This window comes from Trichechus manatus, unplaced genomic scaffold (assembly GCF_000243295.1).
Source record: "Trichechus manatus latirostris isolate Lorelei unplaced genomic scaffold, TriManLat1.0 scaffold00009, whole genome shotgun sequence".
Taxonomy (NCBI): Eukaryota; Metazoa; Chordata; class Mammalia; order Sirenia; family Trichechidae; genus Trichechus; species Trichechus manatus.
Window position 1 is genome coordinate 4,147,642 of NW_004443945.1, and position 22,701 is coordinate 4,170,342.

A 22,701-nucleotide genomic window follows, 5' to 3' on the forward strand; every position below is an offset into this window, starting at 1 on the left:
GTGGGGTTGTTAACCAATGTCATAAAACAATATGTGTACTGACTGTTTAATGAGAAACTATTTGTTCTGTAAACCTTCACCTAAAGTACAGTAACAAAAAAAAAAACTATCCCCCGAAGTCATCATTAAACTAAATAACTGTTTGGACCAAAGAGTAAAGACTGTTGCCCTTAAGTATTATGTTTAAAAAAAAAATTTGAGTATTTGCTAGATATATATGTATACGTACATATATATATATATACATATATATATATATCTGTGTGTATATCTTCAAAGGGTCAACAGCTATTTTGAAGCACAGATGAGAAGGCTGGGGAGCAAGGAGTTTAAGTAAATGGAAATGAAACAACTAGAACAGAAATACTGAGAATGTTGACACAATGTGAAGAATGTAAACAATGTCACTGATCATTATGTCTAGAAACTGGAATGGGAGCGGGTATTGCTGTGTATATTTTCACCAAAAATAAATTTTTTAAAAAATGGAAAATCAAGGAAAGATATTTGTAGCAAATATGACAAAGGTAAACGTTTTTATATATGAGAGCTCATGAACATTAAAAACGTGAATCTAGAAGGCAGACAAAGGCATCAACAGACAATTCATATAAGAAAATAAAATTGGTAAACAAATATATGAGAAAATGTTTAACCTCTAGCAATCAAAGCAATATAACTTTAAACTACAATAAACCTAAACGAATTATGAACATTACACAGCCATTTAAAATTGTAATTAAGGAGACACACGGCAATGTAAAAATCTGAATTTGTGATCACACTTAACTAAAAATTATGTATGCACAGCTTTTCCTTTTTTATCCCTTCCTTTTTCTTATTATAAAATTCACAATTATTGTAAAAAGCATTTTACAAAAAAAAAAAAAAAAACCAACCCGTTGCCATCGAGTTGATTCCAACTCATAGCAACCCTATAGGACAGAGTACAACTGCCCCATAAGGTTTCCAAGGAGTAGCTGGTGGATTCGAACTGCTGACCTTTTGGTTAGCAGCCAAGCTCTTAACCATGGGGCTACCAGGGCTCCAGTGAAAAGGAAAAGTCTTCTCACACCCTCTATCCCTATTCCACTCTCAAAAGGTATCCTCTGGTTTCTGGTGTTTCCTTTCAGACAAAAGCTTAGGTCTGAAGTGAAAAAATTAGGACTATCAACCTTTAGGACTTTGAAAGTGCCCGGAAAAATCCTCAGAAAAGTTCATCTATTAATATCATCTACAAATTAACTGTGCTTTTGCCCAAAGAACACATTTGAGTGCCTACTGTATTGCAGACACTGTGCTCAGGCACTGTGTGCAAAGTGCAAATTTAGGTTCATTCCCTGAGGTTAGGCAACTTGCAAAACCAGAATCAGAACTCACACCTGCCACAACCGAATGTCCTCATTGTTTTCACTTCACCAAGATATGTCAATAGTCAAGATTTTCAAAGATGTTTTATTTAAAATTACTGAATTTCTGTTTTACTTAATTGTAAGTATTATGAGACCATAGTCATATAACTTTAATAACACTAATAACAACAAAAGCTACTAGTTGTTGACTACCTAATATGTATACCAGAAGCTGTCTTGGCCATAGTTCTTAGTTGTAAATTTTGCTATGTGTTTAAGCTACACTGCAGGGTAAAAAGGTTTTGGTAGCCAGTCAAACCTAATCTTCCCACTTGTAACATTGTTACTATGCAAAAGAGCACTCTTAATCTCAATCACTTTAACAAATACATTTTTAAATGCAACCCACTTCCTAATGTGGAGTTTCTCTGTGTCACCATTTTAAAAGGTTAAGAATAAATCCCATTCCATACCTCCTCTTGATAATTACCAATATGTACATAAATTCATCCAGCTCCTAAGGCCATTAAGCAGCTACCTGCTGTCTCCCCTTAACCACACACATTTAATGTCTCACTGAGGTGGTTAAACTAGTTTTCTCATCTGTTTAAGGACAGCTTGGAACAACCTCCTAAAAACGATCCCCCTCAACCTTTAAGTGATGCTGCTCAGTCTGAGTATTCTAGAAGCTGGTGGCAAGATTTTCTTCCTAGTTATCTATATAAATGTACAGTCAACTTACATGGAATTAACTCATTTATCCATTTTATTTTCTTGCATCTCAAATGTCTTAACTTCGGTGTATATGATCATCACAGTGCACCAGCCTGGATATACCTAGATGTTACCAGAATTTGATCCCATTTAGGGGACAGGAGATATGAAGAGCCCACCCCAGAAAACGTTCAATGCCAACAATAAAGACGTATGAACAAAAGAGGGTTTGTTCTCAAGAACTGATTTCTTTCCAAGATACTCATTCAATTTCCCTAAATTACAGTAGGTAAAGTGTCTCTATTCAGTACTAAGCTCTTTTTAACACCGTGTAGTTTCTGATTGTCTCCAACCAGCCACAGCCCTTATTTGCCCTTCAGCAAGGCATGTGTGCCCTGCCCCTTGAGCTGGGGTCTGGGCACTGAGCACGAGGAAGGTGGCCCATGACAGGCTCAACAGTGCATATCAGGTAGCCTCTGTAAGAAGAAACCCTAAAGCGTCAAACTAAGAGTGTACAGGAATTAATCTTCCTGTTACTTTTAACCTAACTGAATTTTCTTCCATTTCCACTACTACCCATAAATTCTCACCCACACGCTTCCCTGTTCCCTTATTCCCTGCCTCGTAAATTCTATTCTTGGTTCTTTTCACCTGAACAAACTTCTGATCTTACTTCCTTCTGTCCAAGACCTGAGCACCTACCACACCTCATATATATAAATCTCAATTCCTTCAATTGAGTGAAAATGGTATTCGTTTCTATTATACAATCACTCCTTCACCAGAACAAATGTTAAGCTCAATCAGAACAGGCAAAGGATAAAAATAAATCTGCTTTGAACATAAAAACGTTAATTTAAGATGCCTCTGTCTCTAAAGTCCTTGATCTACCGTGCAGCTTTGAATCCTTAGATAGTATTTCATTAGAACAATAATTAAATTTCCACATTGAAGCAACTCTCCAAACAATAAAGAAAAACAGAATCTCCATATTTTCTATTGCCCAGCTACTCTCAGTAGCCACTTTTATGCAATCACCTCCAATTTTCCCATTTAACCTTTTGAGGAAGCACTCAACCCACACTCACAACACATTCTTGTCTCTTTCCACACACTTCCATATACTCTCCTACTTACACTCACTGTCTCCACACATTCATATTCACTCTCTTACACTCAAAGACTACTCCCTTCCTCTCTTCACATACCACTCTCCTCTTTTCCCAAGAAAGAGCTCTGTTACAGGTACAGGAGAAAATGGAGTGCCCCAGGATACACAGTGGGGCCACTGTACTATAAGGTGGAGCTCTTCGTGGGAGGAGTAAAAGTATTATAAATTGAACTGGAGAGGGGAAACTTTTCTCCCTTGGATCTCTCTGATCTCTCTTCCTGGCCTTGGAGCTGGTGTAAATCTCAGACCTTAGGGCGCCTCCAACTTGGGAGGGGCAGGGTTATGAAGGAAATAGAACAGGGCCAACTCAATAAGGCAAATTTGGTCTGGTGCTAGAGGAAAGAAAGGCCCTAGGAGCAAACAAGGTACAGCCCAACTCTCCAGGGTAGGAGACAGAACTGGGAGCTGGAGCCCTAGCTGGTAATGAAGAGCATGTGATCGTCTGCAGTGCACCCTGAACATTACTTACGGGTGGCAGTGGCCATATTAGGTGACTGGTAGGGATCCTAGCCCTCTTTCCTAGGCATAACATTTCCCAGGCTTCACTTCCTGTTCTTCTCTAGCTGTAAAATCTAAATAGGTGCTTCCAAAGTTGATTTCCTAATCAAAGCTTTAAACAAAAAACCCCCACTCCATCCAGATTTTACATGATTGCCTTCATAAAAGAAACCATACACATTTCCATTGCCAGGCAGTGTGTGCCAGGGCAATATGCCACTATTATGCTCTCCCTCATCCCCAAAGCATGAAAAATAAAGGCTATCATAAATGTCCCACTGCCTTAGTCACTTCCTAAGTATGCAAAAGTACCCAATTAAAAAATACCCCAGGGGTTCATGGTCCCCTGGATGGTTTTTAAAGGAAATGGGCTACTTTTCTATACTGGAAAAAACACATGACAGATAAGAACAGGCTTTAGAGTAGACGAAAATGAAAATACCTCAGTAGTACAGCACTTTTGGAAGGAAATGTAATGAAGAGCATCCTTCTATGCAGTTAGTATATCCCAGCATAAGGCAGAGTTCTTCTAATCAGGACATTAGGTAAGTGTATGTTTTAAATCCTGTTTCTCCACTAGGGAGAGCCATGAGAAACACTAATTCGTTGCCATCAAGTCATTTCTGACTCATAGTGACCCTACAGGACAGAGTAGAACCGCCTCATAGGGTTTCCAAGGAGCAGTTGGTGGATTTGAACTGCCAACCTTTTGGTTAGCAGCTGAGCTCTTAACCACTACGCCACGAGGGCTCCATCAGAAACACTAAAGGCATTTAGTGTCCAGACCTTACAGCCCAGACCTACTGAATCAGAATCTCTGTGGTGAGACACAGATACCTGTACTTTTTAAAGATCCCCGGTGATTCTATGCACACCTGGTTAAGAACCACAGTATAAAATAACGGAAACTATTCTTCAATTAGGAAAACTACAAGCAGACCAAGAAAACTCAGGTCTCAGTTTCCTCACTGAAATGAGACAACTGACTAGATTAGTAGTGGCAATGGGGGAAGGGGAAGTTAGCCAAAACACTCTCTGTAAAAAGGGAATCTGACTGTGGAAACCCAGTATTAAAACAAAACCAGAACTACTTTGGATAGGGGGAAGAAAGGTGTGTTGGGGCTCTTCCCCCTCACCTCCCAGGTCACCTCAACAGAGTCGCCAAGGCTCCACAGAGCACAAGACTGTGTCTCAGACCAGCTGCAGCTTTAAAATTCTCTGACTTTGCAAAACTAGATGTCCACGATTCAAGCGGCAGAGGACTTAATATTTTGTTTGTGAGGCCCTTACAAACTTTCATGAGAAAAATGTCCCCTCTTCTAATAATGTACTCACCTCCCACTGTCTAAAAGTCCATTTAGAAAAACAATTTTCATCCTCCCCACCTAAATCATCACTAATTTGCCCTCCCAGCTGAGTCTCCTGGAAGGGCTTTAAGCTCAAAAAAGCCTGGATTCAAGAAAACACACCGAATACATTAGTAGTTGCCCCAGGGAAGAAGAAAGAAAAAAACAGGACCAGGGAGGGGTACAAAGAGGACTCCCACTGTGCTGTTAAGCTTGTTTCTTTTTAGAATAAAGGGAGAACATCTATGGTCAATTGATTTTCGACAAGGGTGCTAATGGGGAAAGAACAGTCTCTTTAATAAATGGTGCTGGGACAACTGGATTTCTACCTGGAAAAGAATGAAGCTGGAACCACAGAGAACACCATCTGCAAAAATTAACTCAAAATGGATCAACAACCTAAATGTGGGAACTAAAACCATAAAACTCTTAGAAGAAAACATAGGGGTAATGCTTTGAGGTCTAGTTTTTGACCAGGGATTCTTAGAGATGACACCAAAACCACAAGCAACAAAGACAAAATAAATGAACTGGACCTAATCAAAATAAAAAGCTTCTCCCTCCTCCACCTTGAGACCAGAAGAACTGCATGGTGCCTGGCTACCACTGTTGAACGTTCTGATCAGGAACACAGTAGGTGAATACTGAAAAAATGGGAGAAAAATGTGGAATAGAACTTCAAATTCTTGAAGAATTCAGTCATACTGGACCTATTGAGAATGGAGAGGTCCTCGGGACTACGGCCCTGAGTTGCACTTCAAACCTTGAATGGAAAATATCCCCTGAAGTCATCTTTAAATTAAGTAACAATTTAGCTAGCCCAACGAGTAAAGATTGTCACCCCACTGCATTTTTGGTTTTTTTAATTATTTAAGAAGAGCCCTGGTGGTGCAGTGGTTAATGTGCTCGACTGCTAACCGAAAGGTTGCCAGTTCGAAATTACCAGTGCCTCGGTGGGAGAAAGATAAGGCAGTCTGCTTTTGTAAAGATTTATAGCCTTGGAAACCCCATGGGATCGCACTATGAGTCGGAATCGACTCCATGGCAGTGGGTTTGGTTTTTTTGGTTTTATATAAGACCAAAGGGTTAACAGCTATTTTAAAGCATGGATGAGGAGGCTGTGGGCAGGGAGTTTAAGTAAATAGAAGTGAAACAAGTAAAACAAAAATAAGGAGAATGCTGACACAATGTGAAGAATGTAATCAATGTCACTGGTCATTATGCCTAGAAACTGTGAGATGGGAGCAGGTCTTGCTGTGTATATTTTCACCAAAAATAAAATTAAATTTAATAAAAATTAAAGACATTTGTGCATCAAAGGACTTTATCAACAGAGTGAAAGACAACCTACAAACTGGGAGAAAATTTTGGGGAACCATATATCAAATAAGGGTTTAATATCCAGAATACTTAAGAACTACAACTTAGCAACAAAAAGACAAATAACCCAATCAAAGAAATGGGCAAAGTCCTGGAATAGACATTTCACCAAAGAAGGTGTACAAATGTCCAACAAGTGCATGAAAAGATGCTCAATGCCATTAGTCACTAGCGAAATACAAATCAAAACCACAATGAGATACTATTTCACCTCTACTAGGATACTATGATCAGAAAAATAGAAAAGAAGTGCTAGTGAGGATGTGGAGAAATTGGAACCCTCATTCATTGCTCATGAGAATGCAAAATGGTGCAGCCACTGTGGAAAACAGTCTAGCAGTTCTTCAAAGAGTTAAACATAAATTACCATATGACCCAGCAATTCCACTCCTAGGTATATACCCAAAAGACTTGAAAGCAGGGACTCCAACAGATACTTGTATACCATGTTCATTGCAGCACTATTCACAACAGCTAAAAGGTGGAAACAACCTAAATGTCCAACTACAGATGAAAAGATAAACAAATGTGCTACACACATACAATGGAATATTACTCAGCCATGAAGAAAAACGAAGTCCTGATACATGCTACAATACAGATGAAGCTTGAAAACATTATGCTAAGTGAAATTAAGTCAGTAACAAAAGAACAAATATTGTATGATCCCACTCATATGAAATAGCTATAATTTGGCAAATGTATAGAGACCAAAGTTTATTAGTAGTTACTAGGGATAGGAGGGAGGAGAAAAGGGGGAGTCATTGCTTAGGGGTACTGAGTTTCTGTTAAAGATGATGGAAAAATTTGGAAACACATAGTAGTGATGTTGTACAACATGATGAACATAATTAATGTCACTCAATGGTACATGTAAAAAGTGGTGAAACGGCAAATGTTTTGTTATATATATTTACCACAATTAAAAAAAAAATCACAATGAAACCCTATTTTCCCCTTTTTAAAAAAAAGAAGAAAGGGAAATATCTGGAGGGTTAACATTTCTTAGTTCTGGGCAGTGAATATATGGATGTTTGTTGTATTGTTCTCTGGACTTCACTACATGTTTTAGAGTTCTCAAAATTAAAGAAGAAGAAACTCTTGTTTACTAGCACCATTTGAAATATCCTAGATTTTCATTAAATTTTTATTACAAATACCTGTCTTCATCCCTCTCTAGCCTTTTCCACCTAATCTCTGATTTAGAGAATATTATGATCTGTAATTACATTTATCTACCCTGGGACTTTGCAAAGGAACACAAACACCAGAGCAAAAGAAACGGACCACTGATAATGAAGCAAATCAACACTCTAAGACTAAGACCACAAGATCTTGAAGCATCTGAAAAAAGGAAAACAGCAGCTATAAATTCATTTCATAAAGAAAGCATAGGATGTTGCCTTTGGTTAACTGTTTTTGAATACTGGCAAATGAATGAACCTATACCCATAGCACTCATACCGTTCTGTGCCTCCCAAACCACATACCCACTCCACAAGCCACGGGGAAAGGGAAGCCAATTCATATATAAACCAAAGCCAGTGAAGAATTAATGAAACATTAAAGCCAAGGACTTCAAACCCTAAAAATGCTATTTTGCCCCCATAGCTCAGTGTCCAAAACATGTACCATAACCGAAAAAATCAGTATAAATCTGGAAATTTTTCAGTATACATAAATACCCATAAGTGTTTCATGATAAACTGCCATCAAGACTACTGGCTCCCATGAATAAATACCCTACCTATACTTACTTCCTCAACTACCAGCCTCCCACAGTCACACCTACAACACACTCAAACAGATCTTTATCTGTATCCACACCATATCAGCTCCCTTCTCCCAGTCTTCTCTCCAGCCAGCCCATCTTTACCTCTTCGCTTCTTCCAAATGACAAAGGTACTCATAAGCCACATTCTGGCGTCTCCTCTCATCCATCTCCTCTGCAGTAAGTCTCTCATTATCCAGAACAGCTAAAACATGAAAGAAAGAATTTAAACATAGGGATTTGTAACCTTCCTGAGAAATAAAAGAATGCCACAGCATCAAATTCCTGCTAGTCACCTAGAGGGTCAGGGTAATCTGCGGATGTATAGATAACAAGGTATACTACAATGACTTTCATAAAACAAGAACTTTGGGGTTTCGATTATACTAATCTTACTCTTTCTCACAAAGTACAATAATATCAGCATGTACTAAATTTTAGTGTGACCTTGAAAAATACTGGTGCTTGAGATCTGGGCCCAAATTTGTCCAGATCTGGCTTTCTAAATACAGATGTGATCATTTTCTCTTATTTCATTAATAACCAAAGCCAGTAGTTATTTAGAACTAAGTGGCAGCACTGTACTAGCCATTTTACGTGTATTCGTTCATTGAAGCCACACAACAATCCTATGGTTATCACTCTCATTTTACAGTCGAGGAAACCGGGGCTAGGTGAGCTCAGCTCGGGGCTAGTAGGTCGTGGGGCCTGGATTCAAACTCAGACATTCTGCCTCCAAAGTCTATGAGCTTAACCTCGAAGCAATCTGCCTCCTGCATGGGCACCCCAAGTATGGAATGAATTCCTAACTCCTTGGCATGGCACTCAAGGCCTTTCCCAGTCTGGCTCCAACTACTTTTGGAAACTCATCTCCTTCCTCTCCCTGCCCTTCTTCCCACCACTGTGCACTCCACACCACTCAGTTCTCAACACAACCTTCTATATTCAACACCTTAGTTCACGCTCTTCCCTCTTCATGTCATGTCTCTTGTCCCACCCTATCCTGTCAACCTTCTCTACACTGTATACTTCAAGGCTCTTTTCAAATGTCACCACCTGCGTTCACACTGTCTTCCCAACCAAGTCTCTTCTCCTCACCCACATTACTGTTTATGCCCAGTTAGCTGACCCATCTCTTATCTTTATTATACCTTATTATCATTAGGTTGTGCACCTCTCTCTCTCTAGGATTAAAATGTTGCTGAAGGCAGAACCTGGTCTTACTCATCTTTAATTTCCATGTTTTAATTAACATGGCACAATACCTCACACATAACTGATGACTGAAATTATCCTTAAAACAGAACATTATCTGTAGAATATAAAATTGAAAACCTCAAGTGAAACAAAAGGACCCTCCTTCGGTCAGGTTTAACTATCCCATCTACAGTTCAACGATGTCCCAACGACAGACACAAAAAAGGAGGTTCAAAAAATGAGGAAGTCGGAGGGCTTTTTTTTTGTATTATTTTACTTTTGAAATCCTGACAAGGAAACTAAGCCCGAAAAACTGAAGTCACTTGTCCAAGGCCGCACCTCACAGCTAGCCTGGGGCCGGGCAGGCCTGAACCTCGGGTCTACCTCGCAGTCTCTCGGGTAACGCATCCAACCGGGAAGCACCCTCCCACGAGGCCCGAGCGGAGCCCGCGTCGCCAGTGCCCGGGACACGCCCTACGACGTCCTCCTGCACCTCAACCTAGGCCGTCTCCCCCAATTTCGGTAGCGTTGGGCGGCGGAGGCGATGGGTGCGGGCCCTCCGACCGCAGAGCCTGCGTTAAGGAGGGGAGGCCTCCGGGGTCTTCCCTGCCGCCTCCGAGCCCGAGCGGGACCCGTGCCGGGGGCCTCGCCGCCAGCCACCCCTCCCGCCAGGCCAGCTCTTCCGGGTCCGCGCGGCCCGCACTGCCCTGCCCCACCCTCCCCGCTGAGCCCCCCGGCAAACAGCGTCTCAGAGGCAGTGAACCCGGTCTCAATGCCTCCGAACCGCGGAGCCCCACACTCACAGCCATAGTGCGGCCGGGCCACGCCTAGCCCGTCAACTTCGTCCGTGGCGGACATGGCGACCAAGCCCGGGTCTCTGCTGAGGAAGCGGTGAGACCTTGGAAGCGCGGCGGCGGCAGAGCTGAACCCTGCAGAGTGCGCGGGCTGCTCGGTCTCCAAAGTCCCCGCCCCGCGCCGTCGGCCCCGCCCTGCAGGCCTCGCCCTAGCAGCTCCACCCAGCCGTGCCGAGCAAAGCGGGAGAAAAGGGGCGGGGCCCGAGCCGCCCAGCTCCGCCCCGTGCCCCGCCTTGTCCTCCGGCCCCGCCCTGTGCCCCTAGCTGACAGGAACTGCCGGAAGGAAGGAGGCGGAGTTTCCCTAAGCGTTCGTGCTCCCCGCCTAGTGCCTCGAGCCCCGTCAGGCCGAAGCTCGGCCACATCCGCAACTCTGACAAAAAGGACGTTTTTGTTGGCGGCTAGAAATCAAAACCCTGGCCTGCCTCGCGTTCCCTGTTGGGCGAGCCACCCCCTTCTGCGCAAAGGGCTCGATGAAAGCACGCTTTGACGTGGCCCAAGGAGTTGTTGGATACTCTGCACAATTTTGGCAATCTGGCCTCAGTCCTTTCCCAGATTTACCAGCAGTAGTCAGATTAGAACAGCTCAACCCCCCAAGTATTTAAAATGTAGATGCTAAAGCAGAAGAACATACCTGGCCAAACATCCTTCCCTTGTAATCCCTGGCACTGTTCTTCACATATTCTCTTCATCCAAAGGGGTTTGGAGGATCCTTTGCCCCTTTTAAGAGTACCTCTTCCCCTGCCTGCTTCTAAAATACACCTAAAACCAAAAAATAGGACAGCGTAGAACCGCCCCATAGGGTTTACAAGGAGCACCTGGTGGATTTGGACTGCCAACATTTTGGTTAGCACGCGAACTCTTAACCACTATGCCACCAGGGTATCCAAAATACACCTACTCCTCACTTATCAACATGGTTAGGTTCCAAAGACCAGGTAGTTATGCAAAAATCGACATTATGCAAAAATGGAGGATGACTACATCATTACATAACTTCCAAATTATATCATCACATAATTGCCAAACCACAGAGAATCATGGCCTAGCAAAGTTGACACAATCTTAACCATCACAGCCAGCATTACTCTCACCTCTTACCTCAGCGTTCGTTACTGCCAGATGTATGTCATTAAAGCACAAAATAGATAGTAGATTTTAAACAATTGGCGTACATGTGAAATCTCACATAACAAGATAGTCAATAAGTGAGGAGTAGGTGTACTGGTATGCAACAGAAATCAGTCGTCAGCCCTATTCTGATTTTTCTTTGCCCACTCTGAGTAACTATCTATGCTCACCTTAAACTGAGGATGACAGATATATATATACATATATATATATATATATATATACACTATACATACATATAGTGAAAATGGTGCAGTGCAGGTGTCTGACCTTCTCTAACTTCAGAGGGAGGAGAAGAATCATTATCAGCATCATCCCAAAGCTGATTCCTATGAGGTGGAGGTCAAACATACCTCCACCCTCCAACCTTCTTACCCGTTCTGAAACCATCTGTCCCTCCCATGGCACTCTCTACTTCTCTGCTGGGTTCAATAATTAGTTGCAATGGCCACACAGAACTCACAGACCATACTCACATAGTTATCAGGTTTATTACGGAAGTAACAGGTTACAATCCAGAATCAGGAAATACACAAAATAAAATTCTTTGATTAGGACAGCCACTTCTCAGCCATGCTCACAGGCAGGCCTCTCTCTGGCCCTTGGTCCAGCCTCTGCCCTGCTCAGGCAAGTGTTACAAAGCTCTTTAGCACCACCAATCAGTGTGCAGGGATACCCCACTCCAAAAGGAAGCCTCAGCCCGAAGGCGCTGAGCTCTCTTGCTCCGTGGTCACTGATGGTGAATCCAAGTAAAATGAAATCCTTGACAACTTCAATATTTTCTCCATTTATCATGATGTTGCTTATTGGTCCACTTGTGAGGATTTTTGTTTTCTTTATGTTGAGGTGTAATCCATAATGAAGGCTGCAGTATTTGATCTTCATCAGTAAGTGCTTCAAGTCCTTTTTGCTTTCCACAAGCAAGATTGTGTCATCTGTATATCACAGGTTGTTAATGAGTCCTCCTCTAATACTGATGCTGCGTTCTTCTTCATATAGTCCAGTTTCTCGGGTTATTTGCTCAGCATACAGACTGAATAAGCATGCTGAAAGGATACAACCCTGACACACATCTTTCCTGACTTTAAATCACGTAGTATCCCCTTGTTTTGTTTGAACTACTGCCTCTTGGTCATGTGATGATTTCACATGAACACAATTAAGAGTTCTGGAACTCCCATTCTTCTCAACGTTATCCACAATCTGTTATGATCCACACAGTCAAATGTCTATGCATAATCAATAAAACACAGATAAATATCTTTCTGGTATTCTCTGCTTTCAGCCAAGACCATCTGACATCAGAATGATATCCCTCATTCCACATCCTCTTATGAACCCAGTTTGAATTTCTGGCAGTTTCTTGTTGATGTACTGCTATAACTGCTTTTGAATTATCTTCAGCAAAATTTTATTTGCCTGTGATATTAGTGGTATTGTTCAATAATTTCCACATTTTGTTGCATCACCTTTCCTTGGAATGGACACAAAAATGGATCTCTTCCAGTTGGTTGGCCAGGTAGATGTCTTCCAAATTTTTTGGCATAGACAAGTGAGCTCCTCCAGTACTGCATCTGTTTGTTGAAACATCTCAATTGGTATTCCATCAATTTCTAGAGCCTTGTTTTTCACCAATGCCTTCAATGCAGCTTGGACTTCTTCTTTCAATACCATCAGTTCTTGATCATATGCTACCTCCTGAAATGGCTGAACGTCGACTAATTTTTTTCGGTACAGTGATTCTGTGTATTCTTTCCATCTTCTTTCGATGCTTCCTGTGTTGTTTAATATTTTCCCCTTAGGATCCTTCAGTATTGCAACCCGGGGCTTGAATTTTTTTCTTCAGCTCTTTCAGCTTCAGAAATGCCGAGCGTGTTCTTCCCTTTTGGTTTTCTAACTCCAGGTCTTTGCACATTCATTATAATACTTTACTTTGTCTTCTCAAGCCACCCTTTGAAATCTTCTATTCAGCTCTTTTACTTCATCATCTCTTCCATTCGCTTTAGCTGCTCTACTTTCAAGAGCAAATTCAGAGTCTCTTCCAACATCCATTTTGGTCTTTTCTTTCTTTCTTGCCTTTTTAATGACTTTTTGCTTTCTTCATGTATGATGTCCTTAATGTCATCCCACAACTCGTCTGGTCTTCATTCATTAATGTTCAACGCGCCAAATCTATTCTTGAGATGGTCTCTGAATTCAGGTAGGACATACTCAAGGTCATATTTTGGCTCTTGTGAACTTGTTTTAATTTTCTTCAGCTTCAACTTGAACTTGCATATGAGCAATTGATGTCTGTTCCACAGTCGGCCCCTGGCCTTGTTCTGACTGATGACGTTGAGCTTCTCCATCTTCTTTTTCCACAGATGTAGTCAATTTGATTCCTGTGTATTCCATCTGGTGAGGTCCACGTATATAGTCACCATTTACGTTGGTGAAAAAAGGTATTTGCAATGAGTAAGCTGCTAGTCTTGCAAAATTCTATCACGTGATCTCCAGCGTCACTTCTATCACCAAGGCCATAGTTTCCAACTACCAATCCTCCTTCTTTGTTCCCAACTTTCACATTCCAATCACCGGTAATTATCAATGCATCTTGATTGCATGCTTGAACAATTTCAGACTGCAGAAGGTGGTAAAAAATCTTCAATTTTTTCATCTTTGGCCTTAGTGGTTGGTGTGTAAACTCGAATAATAGTTATATTAACTGGTCTTCTTTGTAGGCATATGAATATTAACCTATCACTGACAGTATTGTACTTCAGGATAGATCTTGACTTGTAGTTTTTGATGATGAATGTGACACAATTCCTCTTCAATTTGTCATTCTTGGCTTAGTAGATCATATGATTGTCAGATTCAAAATGGCTGATACCAGTCCATTTCAGTTCACTGATGCCTAGAATATCAATCTTTATGCTTTCCATTTCATTACTGATGACTTCCCATTTTCCTACATTCATACTTTGTACATCCCACATTCCAATTATTAATGGATGTTTGCAGTTGTTTCTTCTCATTTTGAGTCATGCCACATCAGCAAATGAAGGTCCCAAAAGCTTTACTCCATCCATGTCATTAGGGTCAATGCTACTTTGAGGAGACAGCTCTTCTCCAGTCGTATTTTGAGTGCCTTCCAACCTGAGGGGCTCATCTTCCGGCACTATATCAGACAACATTCCACTGCTATTCAGAAGGTTTTCAGTGGCTGATTTTTTCAGAAGTAGATCACCAGGTCCTTCTTCCTAGTCTGCCTTAGTCTAGAAGCTCTGCTGAAACCTGTCCACCATGGGTGACCCTGCTGGTATTTGAAATATCAGTGGCATGGCTTCCAGCATCACAGTAACATGCAAGCCACCACAGTACAACAAACTGACAGACCAGAGGTGTAGTTTCATTATCAGAGTGAATATTTAGGGAAATTCCTACAATCTCTAACATACATTGACCCCGCATTCTCCAAACATCTAAGCAGGGCAATGTCCAAGTATATGGCTTGTCACTAGGGTTAGGCTCTCTCATAGTGCTCTAATTGGATCCTCTAGATAAAAATATGGATTACACCTCAACATAAAGAAAACAAAAATCCTCACAACTGGACCAATAATCAACATCATCATAAACAGAGAAAAGATTGAAGTTGTCAAGGATTTCATTTTACTTGGATCCACAATCAACATTCATGGAAGCAGCAGTCAAGAAATCAAAATACCCATTGCACTGGGCAAATTGGCTGCAAAAGACCTCTTCAAAGTCCCGTAAAGCAAAGATATTACCTTGGAGACTAAGGTGTGCCTGACCCAAGCCATAGTATTTTCAATTGCATCATATGCATGCGAAAGCTGGACAATGAATAAGGAAGACAGAAGAAGAACTGACACCTTTGAATTGTCGTATTGGCGAAGAATATTGAATATACCATGGACTGCCAAAAGAAAGAAAAAATCTGTCTTGGAAGTACAACCAGAATGCTCCTTAGAAGCAAGGGTGGCGAGACTACATCTTACATACTTTGGACACATTGTCAGAAGGGATCAGTCCCTGGAGAAGGACATCATGCTTGGTAAAGTAGAGGGTCGGCAAAAAAGAGGAAGACCCTCAACGAGATGGATTGACACAGTGGCTGCAACAATGGGCTCAAGCATAATAATGATTGTGAGCATGGCGCAGGACAGGGAAGTGCTTCGTTATGTGGTACATAGGGTCGCTATGAGTCAGAACCGACTCGACGGCATCTAACAACAATATAAAAATACACATCCATGTGAAGCACAGATCATCCCATTTCCAGTATAATTATCTGGGAAAGGAATAGTTCTGCTAGCCAGCTCAAACCAACTTTCAGCAAGAGAACTGTCACAAATGGGTAATCGTCCTAATCTCACTGTGCTCCAGAGTTTAATATAAAGAGGGAACAGATTATTAGGATCTGTCTGGCTTCCGTTTAGACAATATGGCAATTGATTTGCATGCAGGGACAAGGTATCAAAATACCTAGGGGAATTAGCAATTTGGAACGGAAATATCAGTTTGGCAATACGGTAGTAATCTGCTAAAAAGAGACCAGATAAATTTCTATATCTAGAACAATTCAGTCTCTTACAACATGGGTTAAATTGAAACATGGTACCTGAGCCAACAATCCAAGGAAATGCCATAGTCTGACATGTATGTCTCATTTAAAGGTAACATTAAGATTAATAACAGTTTCAGGTGCAAGACTATAATTTGATATTGGAAACACTACTGGATCTGAATTTTTATGTCCTGATCATGGATTGGGGTGACAGATCTAACATTCATTCAAATCACTGGTACTTGCTACTGACTGGGCCAACTTAACAAAAGTATTTTTGTCCCAAGCCTCAAATGGAATTACTATGAAGAGAAGAACAAGGCTTAAATAGCAAAGTCCACAAAATTCAGCAACACGCATGTGGTCTTGTTTCATGATCTTGGGACTAGTTATCTACCTCAGATGTCGTCTGCTTCTAGCCTTCAGAGCATCTCAAGGTAATCTTTAGTTCTCCATAGGGCTGGCTAATCCACTGAGGTGTCTTGACTTTCTTTAATTGTAACAAATGGATTCAAGGTTTGACTCTCTCTAGTTTGGCAGCACATGGATGGGTGAGGAGGACCACGTAAGGCCCCTTCCAAAGGGGCTCCAAGGAGTCCTTCAGTTGATGCCTCTTCCAATATACATACTGTCCAGGAGCAATATTGGGCAGGCTTTGAGGTTCTGGCTTTTGGTCATCAGAGGCTTCTTTAATTTGTGAAAAATAAAGTATTTGATTAAAGATTGAAAATATTTTAGTAATTTGAGCTGTACAATATTAGGGTCAGTGTGAGCAATATCAGGAAGAGTAACCCAAAATTGGCAGGTCAGATGGCAGGCTGCTGGCTTATATCATCAGATCACAAAATGGAGGATGATTGCATAATATCTGCTAAACCACTGAGAATCAAGGCCTAGCCAAGCTGATACCCAACCTTAACCATCACAGGTGACTCTGTAGTAAGGATGTTGAGGGTCATTCAGTTTTGAATAACTACTTTTCTCAGCATAGTCATTTCAGTATTCATTTCTTAAGAGTTCATGAGCAAAATCATTTAAAACACTCTAAACATATTCAGTCAGAATTTTGACACAAGCCATAATATCTTCAATCCTATTTGAAGTACAAAAATAGAAGCCACATTATTATACCATTGAAATACAGATCTAGACTAATGAGGTCTTAAAAAGGGGGATGTCAGCTGGAAGAGGTAAGTCAGTTAACATTCAACCTTGGGTCCAGGTCAATCCCATAGTACATCTGCTAATCCATCCAGGTGGGAGCCAATGCCAAAGGTTAGAGCCACATAACCAAGGCAGGGCATTTGGGCTAGTCAAATAGCAAGAATCAGAAGATGAGAAAAAACCCTTAGCATAGGATATTCTGTAGCCAGTATAGTGTTATTAGTTACCGAAATAGCTGATTCTTACATTAAAAAAGGAAAGAAATAAATGGATTCTTATATCCAGAAAATACAACTTTAAAACATTAGCAATATTCCCACATAAAACCCTTTAGTCTACTCAGTCCTATTTAGTTAACTTCTGTTCTACACGATTCTGGATCAGCTGCAGTCTGTGAACCCATAAGCTTCTCCACAAGAGTTCTGGAAATCTTGATTCAGCCTAGTTGTATCCACATTCAAACTATCACTGTCCTTTTCCAAAGTCCAATATAGTCCATCTTTTTGTTGAAATATTTTTGTCAAGCGTTTTTAGCAAGGCAGGAAAGTAAAATTTATTTGTGGTTGATAAAACTTGATATGGCCACGATTAATTTATAAGAATAATACTTCTTAAAAGTGAAAGATCTGATAGGACTTAATTACAAAAGTAATGCAAAGCCAAATAAAGTCAATTAAAAAAAAACTTTATACAAAAATATCTCTAAATATGATTAACCTTATTTTCAAAGACCTTCAGATATAACACATACTAATCTTGAGACATAATATTAAATAGTCAGGATATATTGAGAATATACCAAGATTATCAAGTCTCTAAACCTCTGAATAGTAATAAAAACTCCATGGGTAAACAAGGTGAATTCCTCAGTTAAAACTATTGGCTTTGATGGTGCTAGATTCAAAGGAAACAGAGTTGCAACCAAATTAACAATTGAAATTCTTAAAGGTAAAAACCTTAGGTTTTTTCAAAGCCATGCAGCTTGGTTTTTGACTCTGGAATTCATTCTAATGAGACGCCGAACCCTTACCTTCGAGGCAGATTACACAAGGAATAAATTAACTCTTCAACCCTGTAATTATAGGAATTTTTGTTATTTTAACAGTAAGAAACCCAATCTGCTCCCATAAAGATTACAGCCTTGTAAACCCTGTGGTGCAGTTCTACTCTATCCTATAGGGCTGCTATGAGTAGGAATCGACTCAACAGACCAGGAACTAGTTATATGCTATTTGACACTCAAGCTCTTAAAAGTCTCCTAAATTAACCCATTAAACTTTAGCCAAAACAGATAAAAACTTTGAACATATCAAATAAATTCCCTTTTAATAAACCTTTTAAACATTGTCTTTGTTGCATGTCTCTTATAGTACAACCCTTTAATTGGCAAAAAATGAACACACTCATTAGCACATTAGCAGACCCAAATATATATATATATTTATGTATATATATATATATATATACACACACATATATATATCTTTTCTCTGTGGCATAAGAAGCAAAAGTATATAAACTAAATTACAATGAAGATCTATTAATTTAATATCAGTAAGTTACCTAAAGATCTTGGAAATTATTTTAAGCCTATATATCACAAAATATACTTACTGTTGAAATAAAGTTTGTTTAAATAGTCTATATTTTCATTCAAACCTTCACCATTTACTATTTTTTTAATCTAATTTTAGATTTTTATTGACTGTTTTTTTGGAATCAAAATGTCTCCATTTCACCGTGCCATTTCATTTCAGATGTGTCTAATTGTGATTTCTGTCTTTTGGTTTCTTAGAATTCCTCTACAATAGAGAGAACTTGTTTATAGTTCTTTTATGATGGGGATTCACTCGATTTCTGATAACTGTAGTAAGACAGCTCTTTTCTTATTTTCTCTTGTCTTAAATGGTCTTCACCTAGTTGGAAGGGGTCCTTCAAAAGATACCCTGGAGCTGCATGGCCTCAGAGGCTGAGGGTCAAGGAGGCCTGATCCCACACCACCCTCCCTCTCTTTGGGCTCATGTTTAAAGACAAGAATCGGTCATCCCTATTCATTTACATATGTTTAACTCGGCCTAGGTATTTTGAAAGACAAAAGATAACCAAATTCTTGCTCTTCTACTATTCTTTTGGTAAGCAGTTTTGCCTTCTCTTTATCGCAACATTTTATGTATCTAGAAAATATCAAAGCTCTTTAGCAATTTTGTAAATAAACCTATTAATTCTTGGGTAGCCATTTTTTCCCCTAGGTTTGTCTTATGCCTCCTTTTTCCCATTCTGGAACTACTAGTTTTACTTTAAGACAAAATTACCCCTTTTCCTTAAATAAAGCACATTTTATATAATATCTATCTTAAGTTGCTTAGTGTCTTAGTCATCTAGTGCTGCTACAACAGAAATACCACAAGTGGATGGCTTTAACAAAGAGAAATTTATTTCTTCACAGTAAAGTAGGCTAAAAGTCCAAACTCAGGGCATCAGCTCCAGGGGAAGGCTTTCTCTCTCTGTCGGCTTTCTTCTCATCAGCGTTCCCCCAGACTAGGAGCTTCTCCACGCAGGGACCCCAGGTCCAAAGGATGCGCTCTGCTCCTGGCACTGCTTTCTTGGTGGTATGAGGTCCCCCTGTCTCTCTGCTCACTTCTCTCTTTTATATCTCAAGAGATTGCCTCAGGACACAATCCAATCTTGTAGATTGAATCCTGCCTTACCAACACAACTGCCACCCATCCTCCCTCATTAACATCAGAGAGGCAGGATTTACAACACATAGGAAAATCACACAATATCAGGAATCATGGCCCAGCCAAATTGATACACACATTTTGGGGGGGACACAATTCAATCCATGACACTTAGGAAGGTTTTGCTTTTAAGATTTTGCTTTCAAAGTTGACATAAATATAAAAACCTTTGTCAAAACAAATTTATCTTCATTAATTACTGGGAATATTAGACTATCTAACTGATATAAATGCTTATTTATCATTAAACCAATCAAAGTAAGTTTTTTGGATAAATATAATAATCTAATTTAATAATACCATCCAGAGGTAGAAAATTATTATATCTTCATAACTCTGCCTTTTGCATGCTTTATAGGATTCTTTAGCCAATTTAGAATAATTTGTCCTTTTTAAAGCCTTGTTATACCAATCAAAATAAACAACATCTTTTCTCAGTGTACTTTTCAAATAGACTGATTTATATCAAAGTTTCTCAGAGTAGCTACTAAAAGCCCAGGTTCAAGAAGCAGTTTTTTCTTGGAAGAGAAAAGAACTGAGATTTTAGACAGCCCCATGAAAAACACCAGCAATGGCCTTCAGCCTGATACAAGACAGAAACTCAGACACAACACTCTAGACTAGAGGCAAGCTGTCAGAACAAAATGAAACAGAAAAACCACATATACTACCTGTCTGTAAAGTCAGCTCAAAAACCAGGCTTATACAATACCACACAACACATGCAACCCAGTTTTTTTTAAATGCACACAGCAATTCCTTGGTAAGATCAACTCAATTCAACAGAAAAACAGGTTCTATATAAATTTATTAATTTGCCAGAATCTCAGATGGAGAGATATCAGACCTTATGACAAAACCTGAGCAGCAAACAAAATTTCCCCAGAGGAAAGAAAAGACAACACAAATGGGAACTCATTCCCAAAATGGAAGAAAAACACAGCAGATGGAAACTGATTTTCCCAAAGTGATCACTGAAACTCCAAACTACTTCTAGTGTATTCCGCTTATAGTATTTTTTGAACATGAACCCCAAACCAGCATCCCTGTAGGGGGGGAAATCCAGGCTCATTTAACAAGGATGTTAAGAATAGGTTGAAACTTTAGTGTCCCAGAGTCAAATAAAATTCCCAGCAGGGAGTCTGCTGTGGGGTTTGGTCGGTGTTTTTTTTCACAATGTGTCTTTGTTGCATGAGAGTTTTCCTGTGGCTGGTGTGCAGCCTAGTGCTCTGGCCCATCTCATGTCCCAGCTTATCCTTTCATGAGTGTCTCTTTGTTGGTGGTGAGGGCCCTAGAGGCTTTTAAGATGCTCGACTTGTACCCATTTATTTTTGTGACTTAAAGGCTCTGGGATTCCTTCTTAACAACCATATGAAACCTAGTTTCATTTCTTCTGAACCTAATTCATTCTAAGAGAACTAGTTTCTTATTTTAGACCTTGTCTCTCCAATTGGAAAGTATCTGTCTTAGGCTGGGTTCTCTAGAGAAGGAAAACCAGTAAAGTGTATAAATATATATAGAGATTTAATTAAAGAAATGGCTCATGAGGTTGAAGAGGCTGAAAAGTCCCAAATCCATGGGCCAGGCTGGAGGCTTCTCCTGATTCATGTAGCTGCAGGGGTTGGCAAACCCAAGACTGGAGGTCAGACAGCAGGGCTCTGGCTCACAGCCTGCGGAGACCACTGTCTTAGGCTGGGTTCTCTAGAGAAGCAAAACCAGTAAAGCAGATAAACATATACACAGAGAGATTTATATCAAGGAAACAGCTCACATAATTGTAGAGGCTGGAACCTCCCAAGTCCATGGATCAGAATAGAGGCTTCTCATGATTCACATAGCCGCAGAGGTTGGTGAACCCAAGATCAACAGGTCGGAAAGCAGGGCGCTTACTCATAGGCTGTGAAGATTGACGAATCCCAAGATTGGCAGGCAAGAACACAAGGCTTCTCCTAATTCATGTAGCTGCAGGGGCTGACGAACCCAAGATCAGCAAGTCAGAGAGCAAGCTCCTTCTCACAGGCTGTGAAGATCGACAAATCCCAAGATCGGCAGATAAGCTGATAGCTCAAGTCCCAAGAACCAGAGGTCAGACGAACAGGAGGCAGCCATAGGATCCAGAGCAAGCAAAAGCCAGAATGTCTGTTTATATTTGGATGCATGGATACAGGCCACACCGCTAAGGAAACTCCCTTTCAACTGATTGGCTACTCACAGTAGATCCCATCATGGGAGTGATCACATGTAAACATTGAGAATCATGGCCCAGCCAAGTTGACACACAATCTTAACCATCTCACTGACTAATCCCAAGACTGGCAGGCAAGCTTCTCACTCAAGTCCCAAAAACTGGGGATCAGATGGGCAGGATCCAACTGCAGGATCTAGATTGAGCAAAAGCCCATGAGCCTTGCCAGAAAGTCCACCTATATTGGATGTAAGCCACACCTTCAAGGAAACTCCCTTTCAAATGATTGGCTACTCGTAGCAGATCCCATCATGGAGGTGATCACATTATATCAGATCTCTTCACGGAAGTGATTATATCATTATACAACTGCCAAACTACATCATAACTGCCAAACCACTGAGATTCATGGCCCAGCCAAGTTGACACACAACGTTAAAGATCCCAGTACTCAAAAGTGGCAACTGATTTTCCAAACTGTTCCAAGTGAGATTATGCCAGCCAAATAAGAACAGCACATTAAGACAGCAAAATGCTTGTTTGTGCTGTGAGCAGGAGTCCCAGAAGGTGGCTTCTAATCTCCTTTAGATATGGCATTCTCATTTTATAATGACAGTCAAACCAAAC

At 40.4% G+C, this 22,701-nt stretch overlaps 1 protein-coding gene across 1 annotated transcript in view; it reads right to left on the minus strand.

The window, feature by feature from the left end:
- IQGAP1 (IQ motif containing GTPase activating protein 1) overlaps positions 1-10,403 on the minus strand; it is a 109,377-nt gene extending 98,974 nt beyond the window's left edge. Inside the window, exons 1-2 of the mRNA XM_004370654.2 lie at positions 10,233-10,403; positions 8,338-8,437 (exon numbers count right to left, since the gene is read on the minus strand). Coding sequence (XP_004370711.1) covers positions 8,338-8,437; positions 10,233-10,287 — 155 coding nt within the window. The 5' untranslated portion in view covers positions 10,288-10,403. The remainder of the gene's footprint in view (positions 1-8,337; positions 8,438-10,232) is intronic.
- Positions 10,404-22,701: the final 12,298 nt, after the last annotated feature.